Below are 27,094 nucleotides of genomic sequence, written 5' to 3'. Positions count from 1 at the left end.
ATCATTGATGAATGACAGAGTGTGGATAATCTCTCCTCTTGGCTCACACACAAACGCTTGTAGTTTTCGTATGTGTGGTGTCTTTTCCTGGAGAAGCAGTACATTATGTGCAGCCTGCCAGAAAAGAACGCAACTCCTCATGCACAAGCCCCGGGATCACAGATCTTTGTTTTTGGCACCAAGATCTGTGTAGTAGAAATATCCAAAAACACATCTGTGAATGTAGTTTTGATTCGTGCCAACAGTTAATAATCATGCTGTAACATGTGGATGCTGTACATAGCCACACTATGCTAAAGTGACCATTTTTCCATGCTCGGCTTTACATCACTTAGAAATTTGTAAGTAATATTAAGATTGGGGTCCCTTGAAATAAGTTCTATGTGGGCAATTTGTGAATGTGTAATAGATACACATTGTAGTCATTTCATCACATCAGTGCTATCCTGTAACAAAGGACTAATAATTTAAGGCCTGTGTTGTATAAAATGTCCACCGTACCTTGGAAGTGCTCAGGTAGCACTACAGCAGCTTAGCAATCGAAAAGCACTACCTGTTATTGCACTGTTCATTCTCAAATAACTAGTGAACGTCTGAGTGAAGCCTCAAACGGTTAGTATCAAAACTGAGCCTGGAAACTACTTCCTTCCTACACACTCTAGGGCAGAGACGGATATGTTCAATGCATAGGTTAAGGGTTGAAATAGCCAGAAAGAAAGGAAGCTAGGACAAGCCTCTAATTCAGTCACTTAATCAAGGTAGGTAATTTACATCATGAAATAAGGAATTACACGAACGTAAGTCCAAAATCCCAGAATTTACACTTCACTGTATATACTTTATTATTGGTCTTTTGAAATACAAATTTTGCATCCCTAAATTGCGCCCAGAGCACACTTCAAGAAGTGTATTAATCAGTGACATAGTAGGCATTATTACCTCTCAGTTGATTTCAGTGATGTTGATTCCTAGCTACTACCCCAAGGTAGATGCTCTGAGCAGTACCTAAGCCAATTTAAAAAGTACCTGAGGTACCTTGTCATAGCTTGTCTAGCATACTGGTAAATCATGCTCAAAAGAAATGCGTGGTAAGATGGCTCAAAGATGCAGTTTTATATTTTTGGGAAATAGTTAAGGCAAAAACCATGTCGGACAAAAGGATATGCAAAATAAAGTAACAAAACGGGCGTACAGCTTCGCAAACATCAAACTAAAAGCATTAGTCCACTTCCAAAATGGTGGGTATGCAGGGTTTAAAAAGAAAAGGACTTACTGGATTTACTTTGTGTTGTATTCACTTTCACTTCAAGAACTCTATCGTCCAAAAGTATGCTCTGCTGAAGGTAGTTTACCACTGTACTCCACCTCGAAATCAGTGACTAACAATATATTCCATCAAACATCTTTTCGTTCATTAACAATGTTTTCACACAAAGCAAACTGTAATATATGGGGTTTGCTAATGACACTAGTCACATTTTCCTACCTCACATGGATTTGCAAAATTTTTTGATTCATTTCTCTGAATTCTGCTCCTGAAGATGATTAATGATTAACACTACTTAAACACAATTCATGGTTATTAATCCACTCAAATCCTTCAACTCCACTCGCTCTTTGCGAATAGGATATCTATGAGAGTTAATTTGGTAAACTTGAAAACAAGTAATGGTCTTCTGTGCCAACATGCTAGTGCTGCATCTGGTGGCAGACCGTCCTGTGATCAAGGTGTTTAAACTTCAAGCACAAGGTACAGCCACTTATAAAGATAAAATCTGGGGGCAGGCCATGGCTCCTAAACTGATCTCTGAAAAACGATTCTTAATATTTATGTGAAGACTGCCCGCTGGTACTCTACTTTCAACGAGGACTCCAGAATCTGGAATGTTTGGCACTATTTAAAAACCTTTGTGTACGGAGGTTGGTTTTGGACAATGAAACACTTATCAGGAGGCAATGCTGGAGGATCTCTCTTTGAAAGAAGCTTCTGAACGGCTTTGGTTTAATTTTGTCCATATATCCCTGGATTTAACAGGATTGGTGTATTTATGACACGAGGAGAGATCTACTGGAAAATATTGAAACCAAAAAGCTTAACTATCCTTACCGTGATGGAGTAACTGGAAACTTCTGAGTGTCAAAAAAGTCACAGCATATGAAATTCATTTGGATTGGGTGGAACCACAATTTGCAAAAAAAGCTCCATCTAAATTTGAGATATAGATTCTTGGCCCTGGGAAGATTCACACATAAATGGCGATTGCTGGTAATGTACTCCATAAAATGCCCTTACTGCCTGTGGAAGAAGAAACCTACTCTCGATATTTGTTTTATTTATGCTAATCAGCCAAAGAGATGGCAGACAACTCTTTTTTTTTTTAAACTTGGCATTTAAGATATTCGTTTTCCCTTCCACATCTGCAAAAGTGATACCCCCACTCACCTTGGTATGTGCGCAAAAGACAGCTACATTTAGCAATGTGATGGAAAACCTTTACTGTCCAAGGATAAGATTGTAACTATTGTTATCTAATATCGAGCTATAGAATGCAAACTAAAAATACAAACTACAAATCTTGGAGTCGGCGAGCCCTGCCTTTGCTGCAATTTGTTCAGCAGGTGGATAAAGATAATCTGATACAGATAAAATGATGATACGTATTTATTGCTTCACCACATACTTTTTTCTAATTATTTCTCTCTTTCTTTCTTTTTAAATTGTGTGTACTGCTCCTTGGATTTTTAAACTAACAATGGAAGAACCTGCATTAAGACATTAATATGAATTTGCGATCTGCACTGTAATTTCATATGGTGCAATCGTTTTAGGGGTGTACTACACTTACTAAACTTTTACTAGTAATACTTAAAGTTCTAGGACGAAATCCCCCGTCTTCTGTAAAGGCAGACACCTAAAGATGGGGACAGGAGCGTTCGAGTTTAATAATTTAAAACATGAAGAGGAGTGTTTTTACAAGGAGGGCTGCTCAAACATGTTGCAAAGCAATATCGTGTTGCCCCAATCTTAGGCAATATAACCGCAATTGTTGTTGAGAGGCAAAAGGGTGGTCCATGGTTGGGGGCGCCAGAGATGGCCACCTACCACTGAAAGCTGCCAACAAGATTCTGTATGTGAATTCCAAGAATTCTCTTATAATATGGGATGTGGGTAGCGGACTTACAACAGAGTTACTCTTTTTATATCATGGAGTGAATGAGTTACTCCTATGGTCACCATCATACCCAAAGGCTCGGTCCAATATATGCGAATATACACAGGGGAAAGGCAGCACGGTGGCATATATATATTCATAGTGTGAGATCTACTATCCCCTTAATCATGAAGGTGGTCCCAATGAACTCTGATCAAGGACCAGTCTCCATACATTACACTAAGGCCACTACGTGGCTTGGTTAAGGCACAGTTCAAGGAAAAGAAGCTAAGAACATATGGGCAGGAAGTTGATAACCAGCACCGCCGGTCTTCGATGAATCTAAATAAAGTCAATGTCACAGATGAATTGGTTTGGCTTTTTGGCCCCTTGTGGTTTGTTGTTGCTGAACCTGAATGGTCCTTCTACCCCAAAGACAGGCGGCTGGTCTGGTACGACCACTTAGCTCTTCTCCACACTGGACCAGTTCTGACAGGAGGGCAACAAGCCTTGCCTCTGGGCATGTTCAGCTATGGCAGTGTAGCAGAAGTAGTACTGGTCAGCTGTCTGAATGCTGAAAGCTCTCTGCGTTCTCATCCGCTGTACTGTCTGGTACACGTTCAGGGTGCCAATATCTTGCAGCTGAGACAGGCAGATATCCAGGGAGCAAAACGTACCTAGAAAGGGAAGAGTGTGGCAGCATGAGCTAAGGTTAGTCACTCCGAAATGTATCACATCCCTCATTTCCCCAAAAGAGAATAACACTCTGTCTCCGGAAGAATTACTGGAAAGAGAATATGGATTTTTGAGATTGTACGGAATAGAACTTGGAGCAAAACAGAGAGCTGCAGAGAGACTAAAGAGGGGCGAGTCTTTCTTTCCTGCGGGGTGGAAAGGAAAGATCGCAAAGCCCCACTCTAATGTGATATGGCTTGGTTTTTCTTTGATTATGATGGAGAACTTCAGTGCACAGTGGGGAAGTACCAGGAAAGAGCACCTCTTGCCCTGTGTACGAGTTGGGAGTCGCCTGTGTGAGGAGGAGAAGGAGGTTCACCTCGTAAGAGGGGCGGGGCACAGCAGGGACACAATGGCATTTATATGGATGGGGACAAAAGTCTCCCATTGTGCAACGGAAGTAGGTATGTTCGCGCAGCACCACCCCTCCCTGAAATTGGGTCCACTGGGGCTCCAAGAGTGGAGAATAGGAAAAGGTCTGCTCAAGAGGGGAAATGAGTCCAAGCCGGGCAGGGGTGGAGGGGGAGAGAAGGAGGTGGGTGAGGGTGGGGCGGGGGTAGAATTTTAAGTGTTCCTTGTATGGGTGGGTACACGGTGTGTGCATACAGTTTACTTTAACGAGAAAGGGTCTACACAGTCATATAAAGTCGCCTTTTATACTAGCTGGCTTACTACAGAGCACACAATCCAGTGCAGGCAGCTCACCTGTCCTGCCAATCCCGGCACTGCAATGCACCACCATGGGAGGCCCGCCCGCGTGACCTTTCCAGCGCATTCCCAAGGCCCTCACGGACAGTCGCTGCTGGTGTTTCACGGCCCCTAGGAAATCAATAAGTGCTGCTGCGGACGAAGGCACACCATAGTCTGGCCAGCTCAGGTACTGGAAGTGGAAAACCGGACGTCGCTCACGGCTCTGTGGCAAAGGCAAACAATTTGGTCACATACAAAATACGGCAAAATAGCAGCTCCCTGCAGTAAACTTCGAAACGTACATTGCAAAAATCACATATTATTTCACTATTCATGGAGCTCGGATAAACAAATGAAATCCCCCACATGAGGCATTCACAGAAAGCAATACAAATACACTGGGTCTTCTGATGTCTACAGCTCCTTCGAAAGAGAACACATGACAGACTAGGATGTCCATTCCTTCATATCGGTCTATTCTCAATACCCTATATACCCTTCTTGGGTTTTCAATTTAGTTTTTTCAGGTACATTGGTTTCCTTTAGCCTCTTCCAGGCCATTTTGTAGTTCATATTTTTTGCTCCAACGACCTCTGCTTCCAGACTGTTTCATGATATTGGATAGGAGCTGCTTTCATGGGAGAGCGATGGAGAACCAGGTACAAGTGCTGATAGTTGCATCTTCGAGGCAAGGTATGGGGGCGGAAGGAAGGTATATAAAACTGCATAGGCTCTGCAGGAGGAAAGCTGGCAATGGGTTGAAACCCTTTGTGGACATGATATATGAAGGCAATTGGAAGATTCACACAGGTACAATGCCCAGAGGCAACATTGTTTCTGGGGAAGAACAAGTTATTTACTTGTAATCTGTGGTTCTACAGTATTGGTATCTTTCATAGATTCACATGCCTGAATCATTCCCCGTCGTCAGAGTGGGAGTCCCACGGTACATAAAAAAAGCAATAATTATGCACATAATAACCATAACATAGGTAACATAGAACCAGGAAGTAAAGTAGCCAGAAACTAACAGGAAAACAACTTCCACATTTAGGACTTGTCCAAGTCATTATATACAGTCCAAACTACAGCCAATCAGGCGACAGCACCCTCCAGAATGTTCTCCGCAGAGGCTCAGGCTCTCAGATTTTCTCACACAAGAGTGATCCACAGTGAAAAGAGCATAAACGAGCCTCTGTGGGGAGGTGGGTGGGCTGCATGTGAATCTATGAAAGATACCAATACTGGAGAACCACAGATTACAGGTAAATAACTTTTGTTCTTCTCCAGTATTGGGGTATCTTTCATAGATTCACATGCCTGAATCAGAGTAGAAAGCAGTACATCCATCATAATGCTCAAAAGATCCTAATTGTACCATAAGCATATGTACAAGAGGCATTATGCAATAACACATATATAAAAGGCAATGTTTATAAAAATAAATGAACATAGCTGCATAGTGTCTGAGAAAACAGTAAAGAGGAGGAGGGAAGAACAGAGGGTCATCCTTATTTAAAAAGATTACGGAGTACCGCTAGTCCCACAGACGTATCTGCATTACTGGCAGCTTCCAAACAGTAGTGCTTGGTAAAAAGTGCCTGCTGGACCATGTTGCAGCTCTGCAGGTTTGATGAAGTGGCACATCAGCAAAAAGAGCAGTAGAGGAGGAGATTGCTCTAGTAGAATGTGCTCTTGGAGTTGTTTGTAATTGTCCTCCTGCTTGTTGATGACAAATAGCAGCAGAAATCCAACGAGCTTTGGTCTGCTTGGATATTGGGTGTCCCTGGCGTATTCTTACGTCGGCCACAAATAGCTGGTCAGATTTACGTATTGAAGAAGTACGTTGTAAATAGAATTTCAGACATCTCTTGATGTAAAGGGTATGCAAAGTCCTTTCCGCAGGTGATTGAGGATTAGGAAAGAAAGTCTTTAAAATTATCGGTTCGTTTAGATGGAAGTCCGAAGGCACTTTAGGCATAAAACTGGGGTTAGTGTGTAGCACTACCGAGTTTGAAGTGAATTGAAGGAAAGGCGGATTAACAGTGAAGGCTTGAATGTCACTGACCCTTATAGCTGATGCTAAAGCTAATAGTAGAGACACTTTCCAAGATAAAAATTTCAAATCCACTTTATGAATAGGTTCGAAGGGGTGCCGCATAAGTTGTGCAAGCACCACGTTAAGATGCCAGGATGGAGGTAGGTGGTGGATGGGAGGAAATATTCGAAACAATCCCTTGAAGAACTGTTGAATGATCCTAGCTGAATAAAGACAGTTGGAACCATCTTGTCGAAATCTTGAAATAGCCGCTAAAAATACTTTAAGAGTAGAATGGGAAAGGCCTGATCTTGCCAAGTGCAAAAAGAATGGTGGAATTTGCTCAGGTCTAGATTGGGACGACCAGACTCCAGAAAAATTCGATCTAACGTTGGTTGATGTAGCTCCCACTCGTTATTGGATACTGTTGACCAGCTGAGGGAATCCGCCAGGACATTGGAAACTCCCAGAACATGGACCGCTGACAGGCTGATCCGGTGTTGAATCGCCCAATCCCAAATTTGTTGGGCTTGTTCAGAGAGCAGGGCGGACCTTGTTTCTCCTTGTTTGCTCAAGTCGTGCATACTTGTTGTGTTGTCCATCCAGATTAATATTGATGCCCCCAGAATGATGGTGTGAAAAGATTTTAGGGCCAGGAAGATGGCCAGCAATTCTAGGAGGTTGATATGGCTGTCTGCTGCTGGACGTTCCACTTGCTGCTGACAGCCGGCTCTTGAAGGTGTGCGCCCCATCCCTCGAGGGATTTGTCCGTGGTGATGACGAAACTTGGAGCATCCACTAGGAATGCACAGCCTGCTGCCACGTTCCTTTTGCAAGTCCACCAGTGTAAGGCTTCTCGTATCCGGGGAGTGATGTGAAAGATCGTCGAAGGACCCCGAAACGTATAACCATTGGTCGTTGAGCTCTTCTTGCAGGGGTCTCATTCTAAGATGGCAGTTGGGGACTAAAGGAATGCAGGAAGAAAGCATCCCCAGAAATGATTTGAACTGCCGGAATGAAACGCACCTTTTTGATCGCAATGGGTGGTCAAAGCTGCAAATCCTTTGTTGCCTTTCGTTCGAGACAAATGCTTGTGGCAGCTGAGTGTCTAACGTTTGTTTTTCTTTGCGATGGGACGAGATGAGACTTGTTGAAATTGATGGAGAGGCCCAGAGATTGGAAGAGGGACAAACATCTCTGAATGTGGGCTTTCGCGATAGTGAAATAATTCGTGTTGATAAGGCAGTCTCAATACTGAAAAATTTGGATGCCCTCCAGATGAAGGTGTGCTGCCACCGGTGCTAGACCCTTGGTAAACACAAGGGGTGCTGAACGTAGTCCGAAAGGAAGAACTTTGAACTGGAAGTCCCTGCCAGCCACTCTGACCGCAAGAATTTTCTGTGTCTGGGTAGAATTGGTACATGGAAATACGCGTCTTGGAGGTCGAGGGTGGCCATGTGATCCCCCGCAGAGAGGAGTTGAAAGATTTCTTGAAGCGTCAACATCCAGAAGTATAACTTTTTAAAGTATTTGTTGAGAGAGAAAAGGTCTAGAATGGGGTGCCATTTTCCCGATTTTTTTCTTTCCATTTGTCTGATGTTATAGCGGACCAATTTGAGTAAAATTGGGAGATTCTTCCTCCAACTTTTAAAGGGGTAGGCAGCAGAACAGGTGGCAGTTGTCACTGTTTATTTAGATGTATCCCGTCCGCGGTAGGAGGGCTTTCTCCTATTCTGTGAATAGGAGGTATTTGGTTGTCTGTAGGACTGTTGGCATTGAGACGAGTAACGTTGGTTACTTTGATAAGATTGGTATGGCCTTTGTTGGTTATAACCTCCTCGACTTGAACAGGATCCACAGGCCATAGCGCCACGAAAGGGTGGCTTCCGAAACTGGAGAGTACCATAAGATCTTGCTGTCTCGGTATACTTCTTGATAGCCCGAAGGGCCTCATCCACATGCTGGCCAAAAAGTGATTCGCTATCAAATGGCATATCAATCATTTTTGCCTGAACCTCCTGGCGAAAAGATGTAGATTTCAGCCAGCCTTGCCGTCTTAGTACTGCAATACCAAAGGGGATGATGAACGGAGAGCTTGAGCAAATCAAATACTCGCCCCCAGTGAACTGATCTGGGTTTAATCCATCATCATTCTTTAGCTCAGTCCACCACCCCAGTTCCGACATGGCCCTATGCAAATCAGTCTGACCCTGTGCCTCATGGGAACAGTCCAGCCCAAACTGCCAAACCATGTCTTCCCTGGACCGGAAACAAGCAAGGCTGGTGCCAATGAGGTAATCGTCGACGAGGCAGTCGTCGACGACGAGGCGGCTTTCGACGAGGCAATCGTCGATGAGACTCTTCTAATCTTCGTTGTTGAAGGAACGTCAACAGTAGATTTCAATTCCTTAGTCGACGAGATTGGCTTCAAGGAGACGGATACCAGCGTCGACGGTGATGATGCCGACGACATGATCATCTGAGGTCTCGGCGACGAGAAGGTGGCAGTCGATGTTGTTGTAGCATCGACGGTAGGCTTCGTCGATGAAGAGGTCGTCGTCGATGTCGTCGACGAAGGAACCTTTTTCTGAGGTAAATCCTTCTCAGAAACTCGTTTTGAAGCCAGAGACTTCGCAGTTTTTCTCTGGGCGTAGTAGGCAGAGGCTTACTCTTAGAAGGTGGAGGAGCCTTTTTTGAGGTGGAAGGTAATTCAGCACCCTTAGAGGTGTGTTGTTTTTTCAACACCTTAGCCCCAGGAGAAGAGAAATCCTCCTCAGCAATCCTCTTCCTAGAGGACATAGTTGCCCCAGAGGCAACACTCCCCACATCAGATAGGTGGTTGTCTTGATCTTTAATCTTCTGTAACCACAGAAGTAGATGTCCTTCTCGGTCTCTGAGGGTTTTTTGAGGGAAGGTTCTACAGATCTTGCAGTCTCACCTGGTGATCACCATACAAGCAATAAATGCACTTCTTGTGGGGGTCCTTAGAAAACAGCCAGAGCTTCCCACAAGACTCACAAGGTCGAAAAAGAAATTTCTTAGATGAAGACATCATGAAATGATGAATTCCTGAAGAAAATTGAAAAATACTGAGCAGAGCTCAGGGAAAATCCCTTCACACGACTTGCGGTAGAAAATCTGAGATCCTGAGCCTCTGAGGAGAACATTCTGGAGGGTACTGTCGCATGATTGGCTGCAGTTTGGACTGTATATAATGACTAGGACCCCGGATTCCTAAACTCCAGTAAATTATGTCCCAGTCGAGGCATGGGTGGACTTTATTCTAGCCAGTTTAAAGATCCAGACTTAGAACCCAAATTAGTGAGGTTCAGCATGCATCCCCGCTCGACACCCCTATTTCTATGCTAGTTTTTACAGACCTGGATACCGAGTCTGCACTTAACTCGGTACAACCAGGGAAAACTCCAGGGATGGATTCCATCCCCGCTGACCTTTTTAAAACAAATCTTCAATTATGGGTTCCCTATATAACCCTACTTGCAAATGCCATCGCAAAGGGGGCTAGGATCCCAGAGTCCTGGAAAGGGGCGGAAATCCTCCCCATTTTCAAAAAAGGGGACCGTTCGGTGCCGGGAAACTACCGTCCTATAAGCCTAATTGACTCCCTACAAAAAATTGTTGCCAGGATGGTTTTAGCTAGAATCCAGGGGTGGATGGAGATGGAAAGCATTCTCTCACCATTACAGGCTGGCTTTAGATCAGGCACTAGTACCATCGACCAGGTCTTTAGATTCACTATGATCTACTGGAAGGTGGTACTATAAGCCGGCGGTTCCATCTACGCCGCCTTTGTGGACCTTAAGTCGGCCTTCAACCTTGTGCCCAGGGCAAAATTGTGGGATGTTCTAAGAAAATTGGCGATACAAAAGGGGATGATGGACGGAGCGCTTGAGCAAATCAAACACTCACCCCCAGTCAACTGATCTGGGTTTAATCCATCACCATTCTTTAGCTCACTCCGCCACGCCAGTTCAGACATGGCCATATGCAAATCAGTCTGACCCTGTGCCTCATGGGAACTGTCCAGCCCGAACTGCAAAGCCATGTCTTCCCTGGACCGGAAACAAGCATCCTGGGACCGGTTTCGGATTCATAATCCTCATCAGCCAGGCTATCTTGAATCCAGTGGCAAAGTGAGCAAGGGACTCACGTCTGAGCATACCCTGCCAACTTAGGGCGAACAAAGCGATACAAAAGGGGATGATGGACGGAGCGATTGAGCAAATCAAACACTCACCCCCAGTCAACTGATCTGAGTGTAATCCATCACCAATCTTTAGCTCACTCCGCCACCCCAGTTCAGACATGGCCATATGCAAATCAGTCTGACCCTGTGCCTCATGGGAACAGTCCAGCCCGAACTGCAAAGCCATGTCTTCCCTGGACCGGAAACAAGCATCCTGGGACCGGTTTCGGATTCATAATCCTCATCAGCCAGGCTATCTTGAATCCAGTGGCAAAGTGAGCAAGGGACTCACGTCTGAGCATACCCTGCCAACTTAGGGCGAACAAAACGATACAAAAGGGGATGATGACGGAGCGCTTGAGCAAATCAAACACTCACCCCCAGTCAACTGATCTGGGTTTAATCCATCACCATTCTTTAGCTCACTCCGCCACCCCAGTTCAGACATGGCCATATGCAAATCAGTCTGACCCTGTGCCTCATGGGAACAGTCCAGCCCGAACTGCAAAGCCATGTCTTGCCTGGACCGGAAACAAGCATCCTGGGACCGGTTTCGGATTCATAATCCTCATCACCCAGGCTATCTTGAATCCAGTGGCAAAGTGAGCAAGGGACTCACGTCTGAGCATACCCTGCCAACTTAGGGCGAACAAAGCGATACAAAAGGGGATGATGGACGGAGCGCTTGAGCAAATCAAACACTCACCCCCAGTCAACTGATCTGGGTTTAATCCATCACCATTCTTTAGCTCACTCCGCCACCCCAGTTCAGACATGGCCATATGCAAATCAGTCTGACCCTGTGCCTCATGGGAACAGTCCAGCCCGAACTGCAAAGCCATGTCTTCCCTGGACCGGAAACAAGCATCCTGGGACCGGTTTCGGATTCATAATCCTCATCAGCCAGGCTTTCTTGAATCCAGTGGCAAAGTGAGCAAGGGACTTACGTCTGAGCATACCCTGCCAACTTAGGGCGAAATTGGCTCTACCACCTGAAATTATAGACCTTGTGGTTAGATTGCACAAGGACAATTTTGCCCCGGTAAGGTGGGGAGGCCAAGGGCAAGTGACGGCTAGCTTTCCTGTAACACGAGGGGTCCGTCAGGGATGTGTTCTGGCTCCTACCCTTTTTTTGTTGTTCATTGACCAGGTAGTGAAGTTTTTTGCCAATACCCCCACTGATGCACGCTCTTCTGGTGGGACCAAGTTCCCAATGCTTATATTTGCTGACTTACTCCTCTCTAAAACACGTAGGGGGCTGCAAATTGCACTTAATCGGTTTGAGGAGTTTTGTAATCTAAACGATCTACAAATCAACGTAAGTAAGACCAAAATTATGGTCTTAACCAAAAACCGTCCGATTAAAAGTATAGTCACCCTGAATGGCAGTAACATTGAGCAAGTGGAGGTTATGACATACCTCGGAGTGACCTTGGATTACCGGCTTCGCTGGAAACATCAGGTTGATGTACTCCAACTTAAATTTGCACGGCTACCGGGCTGTTTGGTTAAGGAGCAACAAATGTCATTAACTAAAACGGGTTGCACCAGCTCTTAAGATCTACGAAGCCAAAATTAGCTCTGCCATATTGTATGGGGCTGACTTATGGGGCTATAAGGATCTCTCACCATTAGTAACAGTCCAAAATAAATTCTTACGAAAATTGGTAGGATTGCCTCAATCCACCCCGATCACACCCCTTTTGTTGGATATGGGCTGTAAGCCTATCAACAAAATGGCTCGCTATTGGACAGTTGCATTATGGAGACGTATCTGGACTTCTCCGGATCTAAGCCTCTTTGCAAAAGAGTTGGCAGAAGTTAGATCAGTATGGGGCTCTACTAATATTCCCTGGTTAAGAGAGGTCACAATGGTACTGGAGGAGATGGGCCTTAATCAGTTATGGGTTTCTCCTGAGTCATCTTCCTTCCCCTCTAAGCAAGATTTTAAAGCACTCTAGTGGGCTTCCGTCAAAAACTTACTTGTGGCACAATCAGATGCTACTAGCCTGACGGGCAGATTTTTGGCTCACAAATTAGACCCCTCACTGGAGATATACTGGGATGTGATCACTAAGACCCTAGACAAAAAACTGTTCACCAGTTTCGAGTAGGGTCCTTACCAGTAAGGTCATTTTCTAAGAAATGGTCTGTTCACCATCATTTAAATGACTTTTGTCCCTGGTGTTGTGACCAAAAAGAAAGTATAGGCCACTTTTTCTTTGCATGTCCTGCCTACCAAGCCCCAAGAAATAAATGGATTAGGCCTATTTGTCGTAGATCGGATGTTAGAGGGAGTATGGAGGCCTTGAGGGTGTTACGTACCAACACATCTGAGATGGTGGTTGTGGGTGTTGCTAAGTATCTAGGGTGGGCATGGGTTATCAGAACCAGACATTTAAACACAACTTAAAATTTTAATATTATTGGATGTTTATACATTAGGTCTTTAAAAATGTAATTTAATCTTTTTTTTTTAACTGTTAGAAGATGTTTTTATATGACGATTTAAATGTTTTTCTATGTATGTTTTATTCTGTCATGGTAACTGTCTTATGATGTAAAAATCGAAATAAAGACCTATGAAACTGACTTGGACAAGTCATAAATGTGGAAGATTTTTTCCTTTTAGTTTCTGGCTACTTTACTTCCTGGTTCTATGTTACCTATGTTATGGTTATCATGTGAATAATTATTGCTTTTTTTATGTACCGTGGGACTCCCACTCTGACGACAGGGCATGATTCAGGCATGTGAATCTATGAAAGATACCCCAATACTGGAGAAGGAGTAGTTTCTTACCTGTAACTCCAGTTCTGTAGTAGGGGTATCCCAGTTATAGTTATAATCATGTGAATAGTCCCGCCCATGTGCGTGGACCCCGGAGCAATCGAAATAGTCGCTTAAGTTGTCCTCTTCTGCAATCCTGCATAGACACTTAAGAGAAATCAAAGACAAATAATGCAACCTGAAATTCACAAGGCTACTCTAGGATAGCCAGATAACACTGAAATGTAAACACTTAGCTAAGTTTCACACAAACTCCCCTTCCCAAAAATCCTTTGTCATTATAGAGAGGAAGGGTTGGACAGACAAGCCCCATAGGCTGCCATTATCTGTCTGTAAATGGATACCGTGCCTTGAAGGAACCCTCCAGAGACCCTCGGTATCCCATGATGCACAGTCAAGGCTTGTTACTTTCAGTTCTTTTTGAAGGTGTATAAAGCCAGGCCTGTAGTATTCAGGGTATTACAGTTTCATCCACCGGGGAGGAGGGCGGGTTGCTTATGACTATAACAGAGATACCCCTACTACAGAACTGGAGTTACAGGTAAGAAACTACTCCGTCTGTAGTAGGGGCTCTCTGTGTACAGTCATAATCATGTGAATAGAATGGCAAGCCCATCTCCACAAACCAAACCCAGCGGTGGAAGAAACAGACAGAACCACTACTGTGCAAATACATTTCTCAGTGAAGCCTGCCCAACCTGAGCATCTGCCCTGGTATCAGAGTCCAAGCAGTAGTGTTTAGCAAAGGCATGGACTAACTTCCAAGTCGCAGCCCTACAGATGCCTGCAATGGGGGACATTACGCAATAAAGCCGCAGTAGCAGCTTTACTCTGGTAGAGTGAGCCTTAGGCTTACCCCCTAGAGTCTTGTTAGCTTTCTGGTAACACAGCTAAATACAGGACCCAATCCACCTAAAGATGGACTGTTTAGAGGTGGCAAGACCAGTCCTGACCGATCCATAATTAACAAATAATTGATCTGATCTATGAATCTCCTTGGTCTTATCAAAGTAAAATTTCAACACCCTTCTCACATCAAGGGAATGAAGGGACCTCTCCGCCAGAGAGAAAGGATGCTGAAAAAACGTGGGTAACGTGATCGTTAGATTCACATGGAAATCTGACACCACCTTAGGAAGGAACTTCGGGTGAGTTCTCATCACAACCTTAGATGCATGAAATATAGTATTGGGCTGTTGGCAGCAGAGAGCCTGGATCTCACTCACCCTGCGAGCCGATGTTATAGCCACAAGGAAAGCTGCCTTCCAGGATAGATGCTGTAGAGAAGCCTTATGAATAGGCTCAAAAGGCTCCTTCATTAATCTAGACAGCACCACATTAAGCTCCCACGGAGGCGAAAGACGCCTAATGGGAGTAAACACCTTCTTCAAACCTTCCAGAAAATCTTTGATGACTGGGATTTGGAAAAAGGAAGTTTGTGAAGGGCATTTCCTAAACGCAGTTAAAGCTGCTAGATGAACCTTAATGGAATTAAAATTAAGGCCATATTGAGCCAAATGTAGTATGTACGAGAGGAGGACAACCTGCTTGCAGGATGTAGGGTCTGCACCCTTAGACGTGCACCAAATGCAGTATCTCTTCCATTTGTATGCATAGGAAGTCCTTGTAGAAGGTCTTTTTGCCTCTTTAAGTATCTCCATGCAGTTCTGAGGCAGATTTAAATGTCCATACTGCACTAGCTCAGGAGCCATGCTGCCAAACTCAACGACGAGAGGTTGGGATACACCATCTGCCCTCCGAACTTCGTGAGAAGGTCCGGCCGACACGGAAGTCGAAGATACGGCATGAGAGACCGGTGTAGGAGGTCGGTGAACCACCACTGCCGAGGCCATTCCGGAGCAATGAGGATCATCCTGGCCCTGGACTGACAGTTTGATCAACACTGCCGGGGAATGGGTGGTAAAGCGTATAAAAGGTTTCGACCAGTTGATCCACAGTGCATTCCCCAGCGTTCCCGGTTGGTAAAACCTGGAGGCGAAGTCTCAGTATTTGCTGTTTTCTGCAGTGGCAAACAGATCGATGTCTGGAGTGCCCCACCTTGCAAAGATGCCTCTTAACACCTAGTCGTTTAAGACCCATTTGTGATTTTCTTTAACGAGCCTGCTGAGCGCTCCTACCTGAGCATTCTGCACACCTTGCAGATGAGTCGGCGTTATCGTCAGGTCCCTGGCCAGCAGCCAGTTCCAGATCGTCTGCGCTTCCTGAGACAGTGTTGATGATGGTTGAAAGGCTTTTAGTGCCAAGTGAACAGCTCGGAGTTCCAGAAAGTTGATGTGATACGTGTACTCCGTCTGGGACCCGTTCCCTGTATTTGAAGGTGTTCCGAATGCGCTCCCCAGCCGTGACGAGACGCATCTGTCACAATGGTCTGAGTCAGTATCTCTTTGTGAAAAGGAATCCCTCTGAGGAGATTGTGAGGTGAACACCACCACTCCAGGGACTGGACAGAGTGTTGAGATAGTTGGATCCGGTCCTCCCGCCAAGTGAACTGCTCGGAGTTCCAGAAAGTTGATGTGATACGTGTACTCCGTCTGGGACCATGTTCCCTGTATTTGAAGGTGTTCCGAATGCGCTCCCCAGCCGTGACGAGACGCATCTGTCACAATGGTCTGAGTCAGTATCTCTTTGTGAAAAGGAATCCCTCTGAGGAGATTGTGAGGTGAACACCACCACTCCAGGGACTGGACAGAGTGTTGAGATAGTTGGATCCGGTCCTCCCAGCGTCCTCGTCTCTGGTCCCATTGATCCTCTAGACATTCCTGCAGCGGTCTCATGTGGAGGCGTGCATGTGGAGTGAGAAAGATGCAAGAAGCCATCGAACCCAGGAGAAGAAACGGACATGATAGTCTGAGCCTTCCGAAGTATCGATAAGCGTTGCTCCTTCGAAGGACACACCCTTGCCTGGAGTGTACGATGGAGGCTCCCAGGGACTAGAGACACTGAACAGGAGTCGGGACAGACGCCAACAAGTTGATGTGAAGGCCCAATTGGTTCAACAGAACGGCCGTCCTGTTGAAATGTAGCTGTGCTTCCTGAAACGTGGAGGCTTTGATCAGCCCAGGTACGGATAGACAAACACCTTGTTCTTACTCAGGTGCGCTGCAACCACCGCCATGCACTTTGAGAAAGTCCTGGGCGCAGACTATTGGTAGTGAGTGGTGCCAACTAGGAACCGCAGGAACTTCCGATGCTTCCTTGCAATGGGTTCATGAAAGTACGCGTCTTGCAGATCTATGGTGCATAGCCAGTCCCCTTGATGTGGGGGAGGATAAACTTGGTGCAGGGACAGCATCCGGAACTTTTCTCTGCGAATCCATTTGTTTGCTTGCCGCAAATCGAGAATGGGTCTGAATTCGTTTTTGTCCTTTTTGCGTACCAGAAAACCTGGAGTATAGACCTTTTCCCCTTTGAGAAGGAGGAACCAGTTCTATCGCCCTTTTTCTTAACAGGATATCAGCCTCCACTTGAAGTTCGCGCAACAGGTATTGTGAACGAACTGGTGGAATAGATGGAGGAGGGCTGGTGAAACGTAGACAGTATCCATTGCGAACAATATTCAGCACCCAATTGTCCAGAGTTAATTTTCTCCACTCTGCCAGGTAATTCTGAATGCTTCCCCCTACCGGCGTGGGTAACTGAAGAGGGGGGAAGTAATCCTGCAGGGCTTAGAACCAGCGGGCCCCTGTTCCCCGATGTGGACTGCTGGTTACTGGTTACCCCTGCCTCTCTGACGTCTCTGAAAAGGCTGCCGCTGAAACTGCTGCTGCTGCTGTTGTCCAGCCGGACCTCCTTGTCTGCGTTGGAAACACTGGTTAGAGTATCGCCATTGGTAGGGGCCGAAACTCTTACGCTGTTCTTTAGGCTTCTCCAAGCCCACAGCCTGGAGGGTCTCAACCTTCTCTTTCATGCGAGCCATTTCCTCATCCGCATGGGAACCAAAGAGAGTGGAACCTGAGAATGGTAGGTTAGCAATCCGTTGCTGGGCCTCTGGTTTCAGGGAGGTGAGACACGACCATGAATTGCACCGCAGAGTCACACCATGACAATAACCATGGGCTGCCAGGAGAGAGGTTTCTGCAGTCGCACTGATGACCTGATTGGAGACCATCAGACCCTCATTGAGAACCTTCTGAAAATCCTCTCGTTTGTCTCTAGGCAGGAGTTTCACAAACTGTTGGAGAGACTCCCACGAAGAGTGGTTATACCGGCCCAAGAGAGCAGTCGAGCTCGCTGCCTTCATTGAAGTAGCTGCCGTGCTACAGACTTTTCTCCCTGCAGAATCCAGTCTATGGCTTTCCTTGTCAGGTGGAACTGTGGTCGAAGGGGGTGTAGCGTGATGCCACCACTATGACGGAATCCGGAGGAGGATCCACCCGCAGAAAGCAGGGTCCGATTCCAGGAGCCTGTATTTCTTTTGAAGTCTTAATGGTGCTGACTTCACTGAGGCAGGCGTCAGGAACAACTCCATCGCCGGTTCCTCCAAACCAGGCACCAAAGGCAGCAGAGGACGAGAGACTTGCTTCCTTTGTAGTGTCTCGAAGATCACAGACGTGGAAGGGACAGGTACGGACAGTGCAATGCCCGGTTTGGCCGCTCCCCTCACCAGAACCACCTGGAACGTGGTAATGTCATCCACAGGTGACACCCTTGGTGGTGGGTAATCTGACAGGGTCGGCGAATATCTTCCTGCACTAGAGGACTCCGTGTCCCTAGTATATCTGGAGCGTGACCTCTCGTGATGATGACTACGGCGTGATCTGGTAGAAGACCGGCGCAGGCTGCGAGAGCAATGCCGGGATCGAGACCTTGGCCTTCGTGGCAACGGCGGCACCGCTGGTACAGGTGGAGCCACCGGAAGTGGTTGAGGCGGAGGAGGTGGTGGTGGTGGAGACGGAGGAGGAGCAGGCGGAGTAGGCATCCTAGACCGCAGCGGCGACTGGCGAGGAGCCACAGGCTGAGTTGATTCCGGTGACCTGGTGGGAGAATAGGTCCGGAGTACTCAGAGTCCAAAGTATGAATCACCCTCCTCCGCTTTCGGGCCGGCCTCGCAGAGGAAGCTCTGGAAGCAGTGCCCCATGACGTGGAACGTCGCCTTGAAGTCCCAGACATGGAGATGCTGACCACAGAGGGAGACCGGCTTCTTGACGACTAGCTCCGATGACTTCTCGACATTGACTTTCGTCTCAACATCTACTTCCTCCTCGACGTCTACTTTCTCCTCGACGGCGACCTGTGAGTCGACGGAGAACTGCAGTGTCGCCTCACGGCAAGCGCCAATGTCTCCTGGACTCAGATCGACGGCGATGATGTGTCGACGTCATCTGTGAAGTCCTCGACCTCGTCCGAGGTCTCAACGTCCTTGGTCTCAACGTCCTTCCCCTCGACGTCGATAGTCGACGTCGTTTAGACACAGAGCCCTGGGTCGACGGGGAGCATATGGTAGTCATACCTGGCCTCGACTTCGACGTGGTCCTCTACGTCGACCGGGACCTGCGTCGTTTTTGAGCCTTCTTCCTACTGGGGAGCCCCCCAGAGGCCGAAGCAAGGGCTGTGGAAGAGGAAAGGCTCCCTCCACGACTAGATGGCCCATCTGCAGCCTGTTGACTTCTCTGCTCCAGGCTTTGAAGATTAATCTTCCTCCTGTCACGCAGGGTCCTCCTGGAGAATGACTTGCAGATGACACAGGAGTCAGGAACATGAGTTGAAGGAAGATAGAGTATACAAACCTTGTGAGAGTCCGATTTGGCCTTCTTCCTGCCACACTCTGGACACGTGTCAAATAAAGATGGCATTTTGACAAGAAAAGAGTAGCTAAACGGCCCCAAAAAGACAACAAAAGGAAGGAAAAGGCCTCAGACGTCGAGTTAAACACTAACTATCAAAAAAGCTCAAATAATTGAAGATATACCACTTAAGGTAGCGCTCAATGCTCCAGGGTCCTGCCAGCAGGAGCCGGAAAAAAGAACTGAAAGTAACCAGCCTTTGGCTGTGCATCATGGGATACCGAGGTTCTCTGGAGGGTTCCTTAAAGGCATGGTATCCATTTACAGACACATAATGGCAGCCTATGGGGCTTGTCTGTCCAACCCTTCCTCTCTATCATGACAAAGGATTTTTGTGAAGGGGAGTTTCTCTGTGTGAAACTTAGCTAAATGTTTAAATCTCAGTGTTATCTGGCTATCCTTTTCACTTCAGCATGTAGTACTGGCCAGAGTAGCCGTGATAATTTCAGGCTGCATTATTTGTCTTTAATGTCTCTTAAGTGTCAATGCAGGATTGCAGAAGAGGACAACTTAAGAGACTATTTCGATTGCTCCAGGGTCCAGGCACATGGGCGGGACTATTCACATGATTAAGACTATACACAGAGATCCCCTACCACAGAAATGGCACTACACACTAAAGGCTAATTTCCCCACTCCAAGCAGGGATTACCTGCTGTGCAACTCACTTTCCAGAAAGGGGGTGGGCGGGGATTTTCATTACCCACGAGGAGAGAGCAAGGTTTGTATTGGGGCAAAAAAGATGATTAACAGAACAGAAAAATTATGGCACAGAGAGCAAGGAAATGGTAAAGCATTTGAGGTCCTGACAAAAAGCTGAAGGAAATGAAAGGAAATTCTACATACCCTGTACGCATCTGTTTGTGGAATGTACCGCTGTAGATTCACATGCTCTGCATACTCCTACCATCTACAGTTGGACTTGGACGTGTACAACTTGTTTGTGTTTCATTGAATGGTTTAGTCCTTTCAATGTCATACATGAGGGCCTTCTTTGCTTCTAGCATGTGTAGCACTCTCTGCTACGGAGTCTGGGTGCGGGAACAACACAGAGTACAACTGTCTGGTTGAGGTGGAATGGAGAGATCGGTTTGGGCAGAAACTGTGGGTTAATTCTAAGGACTCCCTGTCAACATGAACCTTAAAAAGGCTCCACCAACGTAAGCATTTGGATCTCGCAGACATGTCTAAGGAAGTGATCCAGACTAAAAATGCCACCCTCCAGAGGGCATGAATGAATGAATGGGCTTAAAAGGGGGCCTCATGAGTCTAGTGAGGATTACATTGAGGTTCCTGGATGGGACCGGGAGTACCTTGGGAGGGATAACCATCTTAAGTCCTTCCATGAAAGCTTTAATAACAGGGACTCTAAACAATGAGGCGTGCTCCCTTTTCTGTATGTATGCTGCCACTGCAGCGAACTGTAAACAAATGGATGTTTAAGCTAGGCCTGAACGTTGCAAGTGAAACATATTCACCTATAGCAAACAATGTCCTAGCATAACATAACACGTATATCTGTAAAGTGCACGTTTACCGCAATCTGTATCTTGGCGCTGAATAACCAATGTTTATCGTTACCCAACTCAAGTGGGACGACCATATACTCAGGGGGCAAATAGAGGTAACCAAATTCTAGGACCTCAGGGCCAAATTGCCAGGATGAGCTGCCTGTGGTTGAGATGCTGGAGAGAGTCCCTGGTGTTGTGTGAGAAGGTGCGGCCAGTTGGGAAGCTTCCTGTGAGGGACTATAGACAACTCGAGCAGGGTTGTGAACAACAGTTGCCTGGCCCGCGTGGGGGCCACTAGGATGAGAATGAGGGAGGTTTGCTGAAGCTTCCGAATCACATGTGGTAGGAGTGGGAGAGGTGGAAAAGTGTAGGCAAATATCTCAAATAGTTGATCCATAGTGCCCATAGGCTGTGGAAACCTGGCGGCGATGTTTGGGCATTTGCAAACAGATCTATGTCAGGAAATCTCCAAGTTGAAAATAGGGGAGCAAGACTTCAGGGTGGAGTTCCTACTCGTGAACTTCTTTCTACATCCTGCTGAGCATGTATGAAAAGTTGTCAGTTTCCAGAGGGTTTTCAGCTAGGAGGTGAGCCTTGTGGTGGATCGCCAAACACCAAAGGGCCTGCACTAACTACCAGTTGAGAGGAGTGTAGGAGAGTAGGGTCTGCTATCCTATGGTCATCCCATTTTTTGCTTTTTGCTTCACTGGTTTTCTACTTAATGTGGCTGTGGGCCTGCTAATCAGACCCACAGCCCTGCTGTTCTCTCTCTAAATTTCACACCATGTACTTTAGGTACATCACCAATTGGGATTTGGGTCACTCTTATGAGTCCCTGCACAGTGTACTATAGGTACCCAGGGCATAGGTGCACCCAAGGCCTACCAGGGGCTGCAGCATATCTTTTGCCACCCCTGGCTGACCATCCAAACTGACACAACTGGCTGATCACTCAGCTGGGGCAAGGTCGTGTAATCACCCCTTGCTTAGATATAGTATTCCTATGTCTAACCTTAAATCTGGACACATATGCACCTATAAGTCACTCCTATGGCAGGCCTTAACAATCCTGAAGGCAGAGTGCTTGGTTTTATGTGAGATGGTGCTCTAGCATGAGCTGAGCCATTCTGCAGCTTTCGGAACCATGTCCTTGTAGCTGTTCCAGGATATTGCCCTACCATATACTCTTAAGTGCATTATAATCCTCGCGGTTATTGCTAACTTTGGTTTGGCTTTATCAAAACATGTCGTGTAAGGTGTCATACGCTTTGGAATACTACCCCCTCGCCAGTTCTGGCGACGGGGGTAGCATTCCACCCTTCTAGAGGGAGAAGACATGTTACTTCCATTAATCCCGGTTAAAGTTAACCAGAGCCTCAGCATCACAACATGGATGCTGCTGCCACAGACACAGTCTGACCTCCTGCTGCTGGGAGCCCTTCCAGCGAGGGAGGCTTGGACAATAGGTTTCCTGTCACAGGGAGGTGCTAGCACCAACCCAGACAGGAGATAGTGGATTGGGGCAGGGAGGGCTGAATGAAAAGAGACACTGCTTGGGGCACACAAGGTGTCCCATGCATAGTCCAGTTCAAACCGGTGCTGGGGCACTCCAGCCCCAGCTCTGGCGCGAAACTGGACAAAGGGAAAGGGGTGTAACCACCCCCTTCCTGGGTCCCACCCATAGGAGGGACCTAGCAGGTAATCCAGCCCCTTGATTTGGAATAAAGGTAGGAGCTGTGTCCTTAGACTTTAGATAATCCTGACAAACTCTGATACGAAACTCTGGACCCTTCGACATCCTAGTCGACGTAGAAGACTGAAGAATCTCCCTTGTGGTCAAGGAGTGACCACCCTGTGCAAACAGGCACCATCAAGCGCTCAGCGGTTTGCTTTGTTGTTGCTCCCACCGGAGCTCGAACGACAGAGCCTGACAAGAACCGAACTTCCAGACATCCAACAGCCCGATCCACAGTCACAGCAAAGCTGAGACCCGTGGAGGCGACGAGAGACGTGGGACCGGCCATCTTGGAAAGCCAGCAAATTGCTTTCCGTGCAACTTCTGAGGCACCCTCGAAGTTGTGCATTGGAGATTGAGAAGCCCCAGCCCCGAGCATCCTTTACACCGAAGATCACCTCTACACATTCAGCGAGTGCTGCGTGGGGCCCTTTTGCATTTTCCTGCTCGACGCGTCTGTCCGGTCACTTGCCCGTTGGCTAGTGGCCTTTGTGACGACGAACCTTTGATTTTCCAACGCTGGTCTGGTTGCTCCAGACTGGCCCTTGCTCCCCTGAAAAGGAGCAGCCCATCAGACCTTGCTGGTCTGATCCAGAAGCCATCTTCGATTCCTGCGTGGGTTGCCAAGGCCTGTTGATTCCGAATCGAGAACCGACACCGCCATCAGCGAGAACCTTCGTGGGACAGTCCGTGCCCAGCTACTGGTCTCCGTCGACACCTCCTGGTCCACGTGGCAGCAGAGACAAGCTTCACGACATCACCTGATCGCAACCCGACATCGCCTGCTTCCTTCCTGGTTCTTTCCTGGTTCCTTCCTGGTCACTGGCTAGTGACCCAGACTCTGTCCCCTCTGTTTTCAAGTACTCTTCATCTTCGACCCACCCTTGGATCCAACCGGACTCTTCTCTCCTGGTCGCCTGCAGCATCTTTTCTCCAAGGCTCCATAATAATAATAATAATCCACATTTGTATAGCGCACAATCACCCGTTAGGGTCTCTAGGCGCTGGGGGCCGTCGGGAAGATTAAGCAAGCTATTGCCCAGAGTCACAAGGTGCTGGGCTAACCTGCCGCCGGAGCCGGGGATCGAACCCTGATCCCCAGATTCCAGCGTCAGTCGCCCTGGCCGCGGCGCCACACCTCTCCCACATAGAACTCCACGACGAAACCCGACACACTGACACTTATGCACCCGCTTCCTGTGGGTGAGGTAACGAGAGTACTCCGGTGCTCCTGTGTAGGTTTACTCTCCTAGTATCCTAGTTTCAAGTGGTTTAGTTCTAGTCCAGTCAGAAGACTCCTAACTCTTTAACTTTCTAACTTTACGCACCCATTGACTTCTATAGGTACACGCGTGTGCATCCTGTGGGCTTCCTGCTCCCTAACTACTGTTAGTCCAGTGTAGCCCCAGCGATTCCCAAGGCCCTAGGCCTTACCATTGTTCGTGACGTGGTACTTGTACCACTATTTTAGTATATGGTTTAACGGGCCACCAGGGCCTATCCATATTGTGCAACTTATTGTAGGTTATATTAAGTTCCTTGTTATACGCTTGTGCTTCTGTGCTCATAAAGAGTACAGGGGGTGGTTTAGAAATAAATACATATATATTTTGAATATATAACCTGTGTGGTGTCCTTTCATTTGGTATTAAAATGTTTGCATATGGTAAAACAGCTGGCTTCACATGCCCTTTTGAGTTTAGCCTAAGACTGCTTTTGTCCATGCTACCACTAGGATAGCTGGTCTATAAGGTTGACTTTACAACCATCACCATAAGGGTTGTTTGGACTGGTGCAAGGTGCTCACTAGAATAGTGAACATCATATACCAGGCCAACTTCTCACAAGGAGTGCATGCTCCCCCGTTTCTGCAGGCAGTACATAGCAGTCATGTTGTACATCTTGATCAGGACTGCCTTGTGCTGAATGTGACAGAAAAAAGCCCTCAGAGCAAATTGAAGTGTCAACAACTCCAGATAGTTTATTTCAAAGGTCTGTTGGAGGCGAGCCCACAAACCATGAACAATCATGTCCTGTAGATGTGCCCCCAGCCTGTGAGAGAATCGTTCATATTGATGGTCACTAGGGGAGCTGGGTCTAGAAAGGGCCTACCCCGCAACAGATTGTTGCTGGTCCACCACTGCAGATAGCGATGGGTGTTGGCCCTTATCAACACTAGAACTTCCCACAGGCCATCTGCTTCGGACCACTATGCTGCAAGGCACTCCTGGAGTGGGCACATATCTAATCTGTTGTGCGGAACGATGGCAATGCAGGCAGCCATCATGCAGAATAGTCGCATTATGATCTGGCTGAAAAAGAGGCAGCAAGGACCTAAACTATCGAATCCATGCCCATGCACATTACCAGTCAAGGGAGGAGTCCCTATACCTTGTTACTTCGATTTCTTCGAAGAAAAAACAAGCTAATGTCACTCTCTACCATAAAGTGCGGCAAATAGGGATCTTGATGGAACCAATGTTTAGCATAATGTGCTTGGGCTTTACAGTGGTCTGGTTAAAAATCTGGCACTAATAAACCATCTTTATTTTAAGACAAGGTCGAAGTAGCACAGCCGATACGAAGCTGCCTACTCACCCAAAACAGTCTAGGCATCATAGACTGCAAGTTACTGAAAAATATCTAAGTGAGAAAGAAATGGTTGGAAAGTTTAAGAATAGGTACAGCATACGCGTGATTTTATCCCAATATTGACAGAGACCTATCAAACTCTGCTATTAAAAGGAATATCTCATATGTGCACTATGCTGTTTGGAAAAATAGAGATTATTCCTAATCCACATTGAGGCTAGAGGCACCACTAAAATGATAAATCACGCGTACTGCTGGAGAGGTTGATGTTCAGTTCTTGGCTATAAAATAGAATAGTACAAGCATGTGTTAGTAAAAAATGTTTTGTATCATTGGATACTACAAGAGCAATTGCAAAAATCCAAGGGGTGTGTGTCCAACCTTAAGATGTGTTCCTTTATGTTGCAAAAGGCCTCGAGTTGGTACCGTTAATCCTAATACGGGCTACTGGGTCTGCATACAGAAACGTTTTCCAATCCAGTATCCTCTGATACAAACCACTTATGAGCCTAGTAGTTAATAAAGTCCCATTCAAGAAAGTTAAAAAAAAAATCCACTTTCAGAAAGACAGCAGAAGCTTCCAACACTAATGCAGGAGACAAAGCCAAGAGAAAAGAGTGTCGAGATGATATAATGTAGAACACCGGAGAATGAAGCCAGCCTGTTCTGGTAGAACAATACCTAACTTGAATGAAAGGAGCCTATTTCTATCATTTTGGCCAAGATTATATTAATCTGTGCTTATAAGGAAGAGTTGTCTATATGACTTACAGCAGAAAGTAGATTAGCTTTATCAACATGACAGTAATCGCCTCACGAAGGTGTAGTGAGTAAAGCACTCTGAAGTAAATGAGGTGCAAGGATGTTAATATATTCTTTGTAGAACTTCAGTGAGTCCTTCTCTACCTAGTACTTTAGCACTAAGCATAACAATTGAACAGCTTTGTCAAAAGAAAAATTGTATATTGAGAAAAGCTGCATTCATAATTCTATATTAGTGTACTCTAGCTGTACCAACGCAGCTGTATCCAACTATGCCATATGTGCAGTCACAGCCCCGGACTCCCTCAATATATAGATGTCACAAAAGAACTCAACAAACCTAACTAGGTCACTGGTGGCATAGCCACATGAACCATCTGCCTGCTCGCTACCAAAACAACATCCTGAGATGCCCTTGCTGGCCGCAGCAGTCTCTATGACACTGTCTCTAATATATGAGTGATGATTGTGCTGTATGGGCATCAGGCTAGAGGGTGCCACAATTCTTAAAATAACTTAATAATCATATGTCTGCACACAAGGTAAAGAGCCAGACCTATCAAGAGCTGGGTTCAATACTGTGTCACAATCACCTTCATATAAGGATGCATGAAATGTGGCATGAACTTTCAGCGAAAACATCCATGAAGAACTGATGGCTATCTGTGTGTTATCGAATGTGAACACAGTTCGCCCTTATAGTCCGCTGCGTTAATCCACTCTTCATCATGAACAAAAGAACTCAAGTATTTTCTTTCTGTATTGTACACTTTTTGATAGCATACTCAATTTTGTGGTGCCAATTTATTATGCCTTCTTCTGCCCTCAATTACTGTCAATCTGTGGCCATCGATTTTCATCCAAACACACTAAATCGCCATGACGGAGAACATTTTTAGGTCTCACCTAGTTAGGCAGAGACATGCTGTAGCTACAATATGGGCTTCAAGCACTGCCCATCTTTTTCATTATTTCCTCTTACTGTCCTTTGAAAATGCTGGCTTTGGTTTGGTGAACATGCTTAGTAGTCCCTTCTTTTGGACTTTGTATCCTCCCATGAGGACTATCCTGTTACATG

The 27,094-nt window shown here is 46.4% G+C and overlaps 1 protein-coding gene across 1 annotated transcript in view; it reads right to left on the bottom strand.

Annotated features, from left to right (window-relative positions):
* Window positions 1–817: 817 nt before the first annotated feature.
* The window catches only part of PTPN9 (protein tyrosine phosphatase non-receptor type 9), a 393,690-nt gene continuing 367,413 nt past the window's right edge, over window positions 818–27,094 (bottom strand). Inside the window, exons 12-13 of the mRNA XM_078685089.1 lie at window positions 4,593–4,800; window positions 818–3,829 (exon numbers count right to left, since the gene is read on the bottom strand). Coding sequence (XP_078541215.1) covers window positions 3,615–3,829; window positions 4,593–4,800 — 423 coding nt within the window. The 3' untranslated portion in view covers window positions 818–3,614. The remainder of the gene's footprint in view (window positions 3,830–4,592; window positions 4,801–27,094) is intronic.

Source organism: Lissotriton helveticus, chromosome 3_2, assembly GCF_964261635.1.
Source record: "Lissotriton helveticus chromosome 3_2, aLisHel1.1, whole genome shotgun sequence".
NCBI lineage: Eukaryota > Metazoa > Chordata > Amphibia > Caudata > Salamandridae > Lissotriton > Lissotriton helveticus.
The sequence above is the reverse complement of the archived record's forward strand: the minus strand, read 5'-3'. Positions and strand labels throughout refer to the sequence as shown.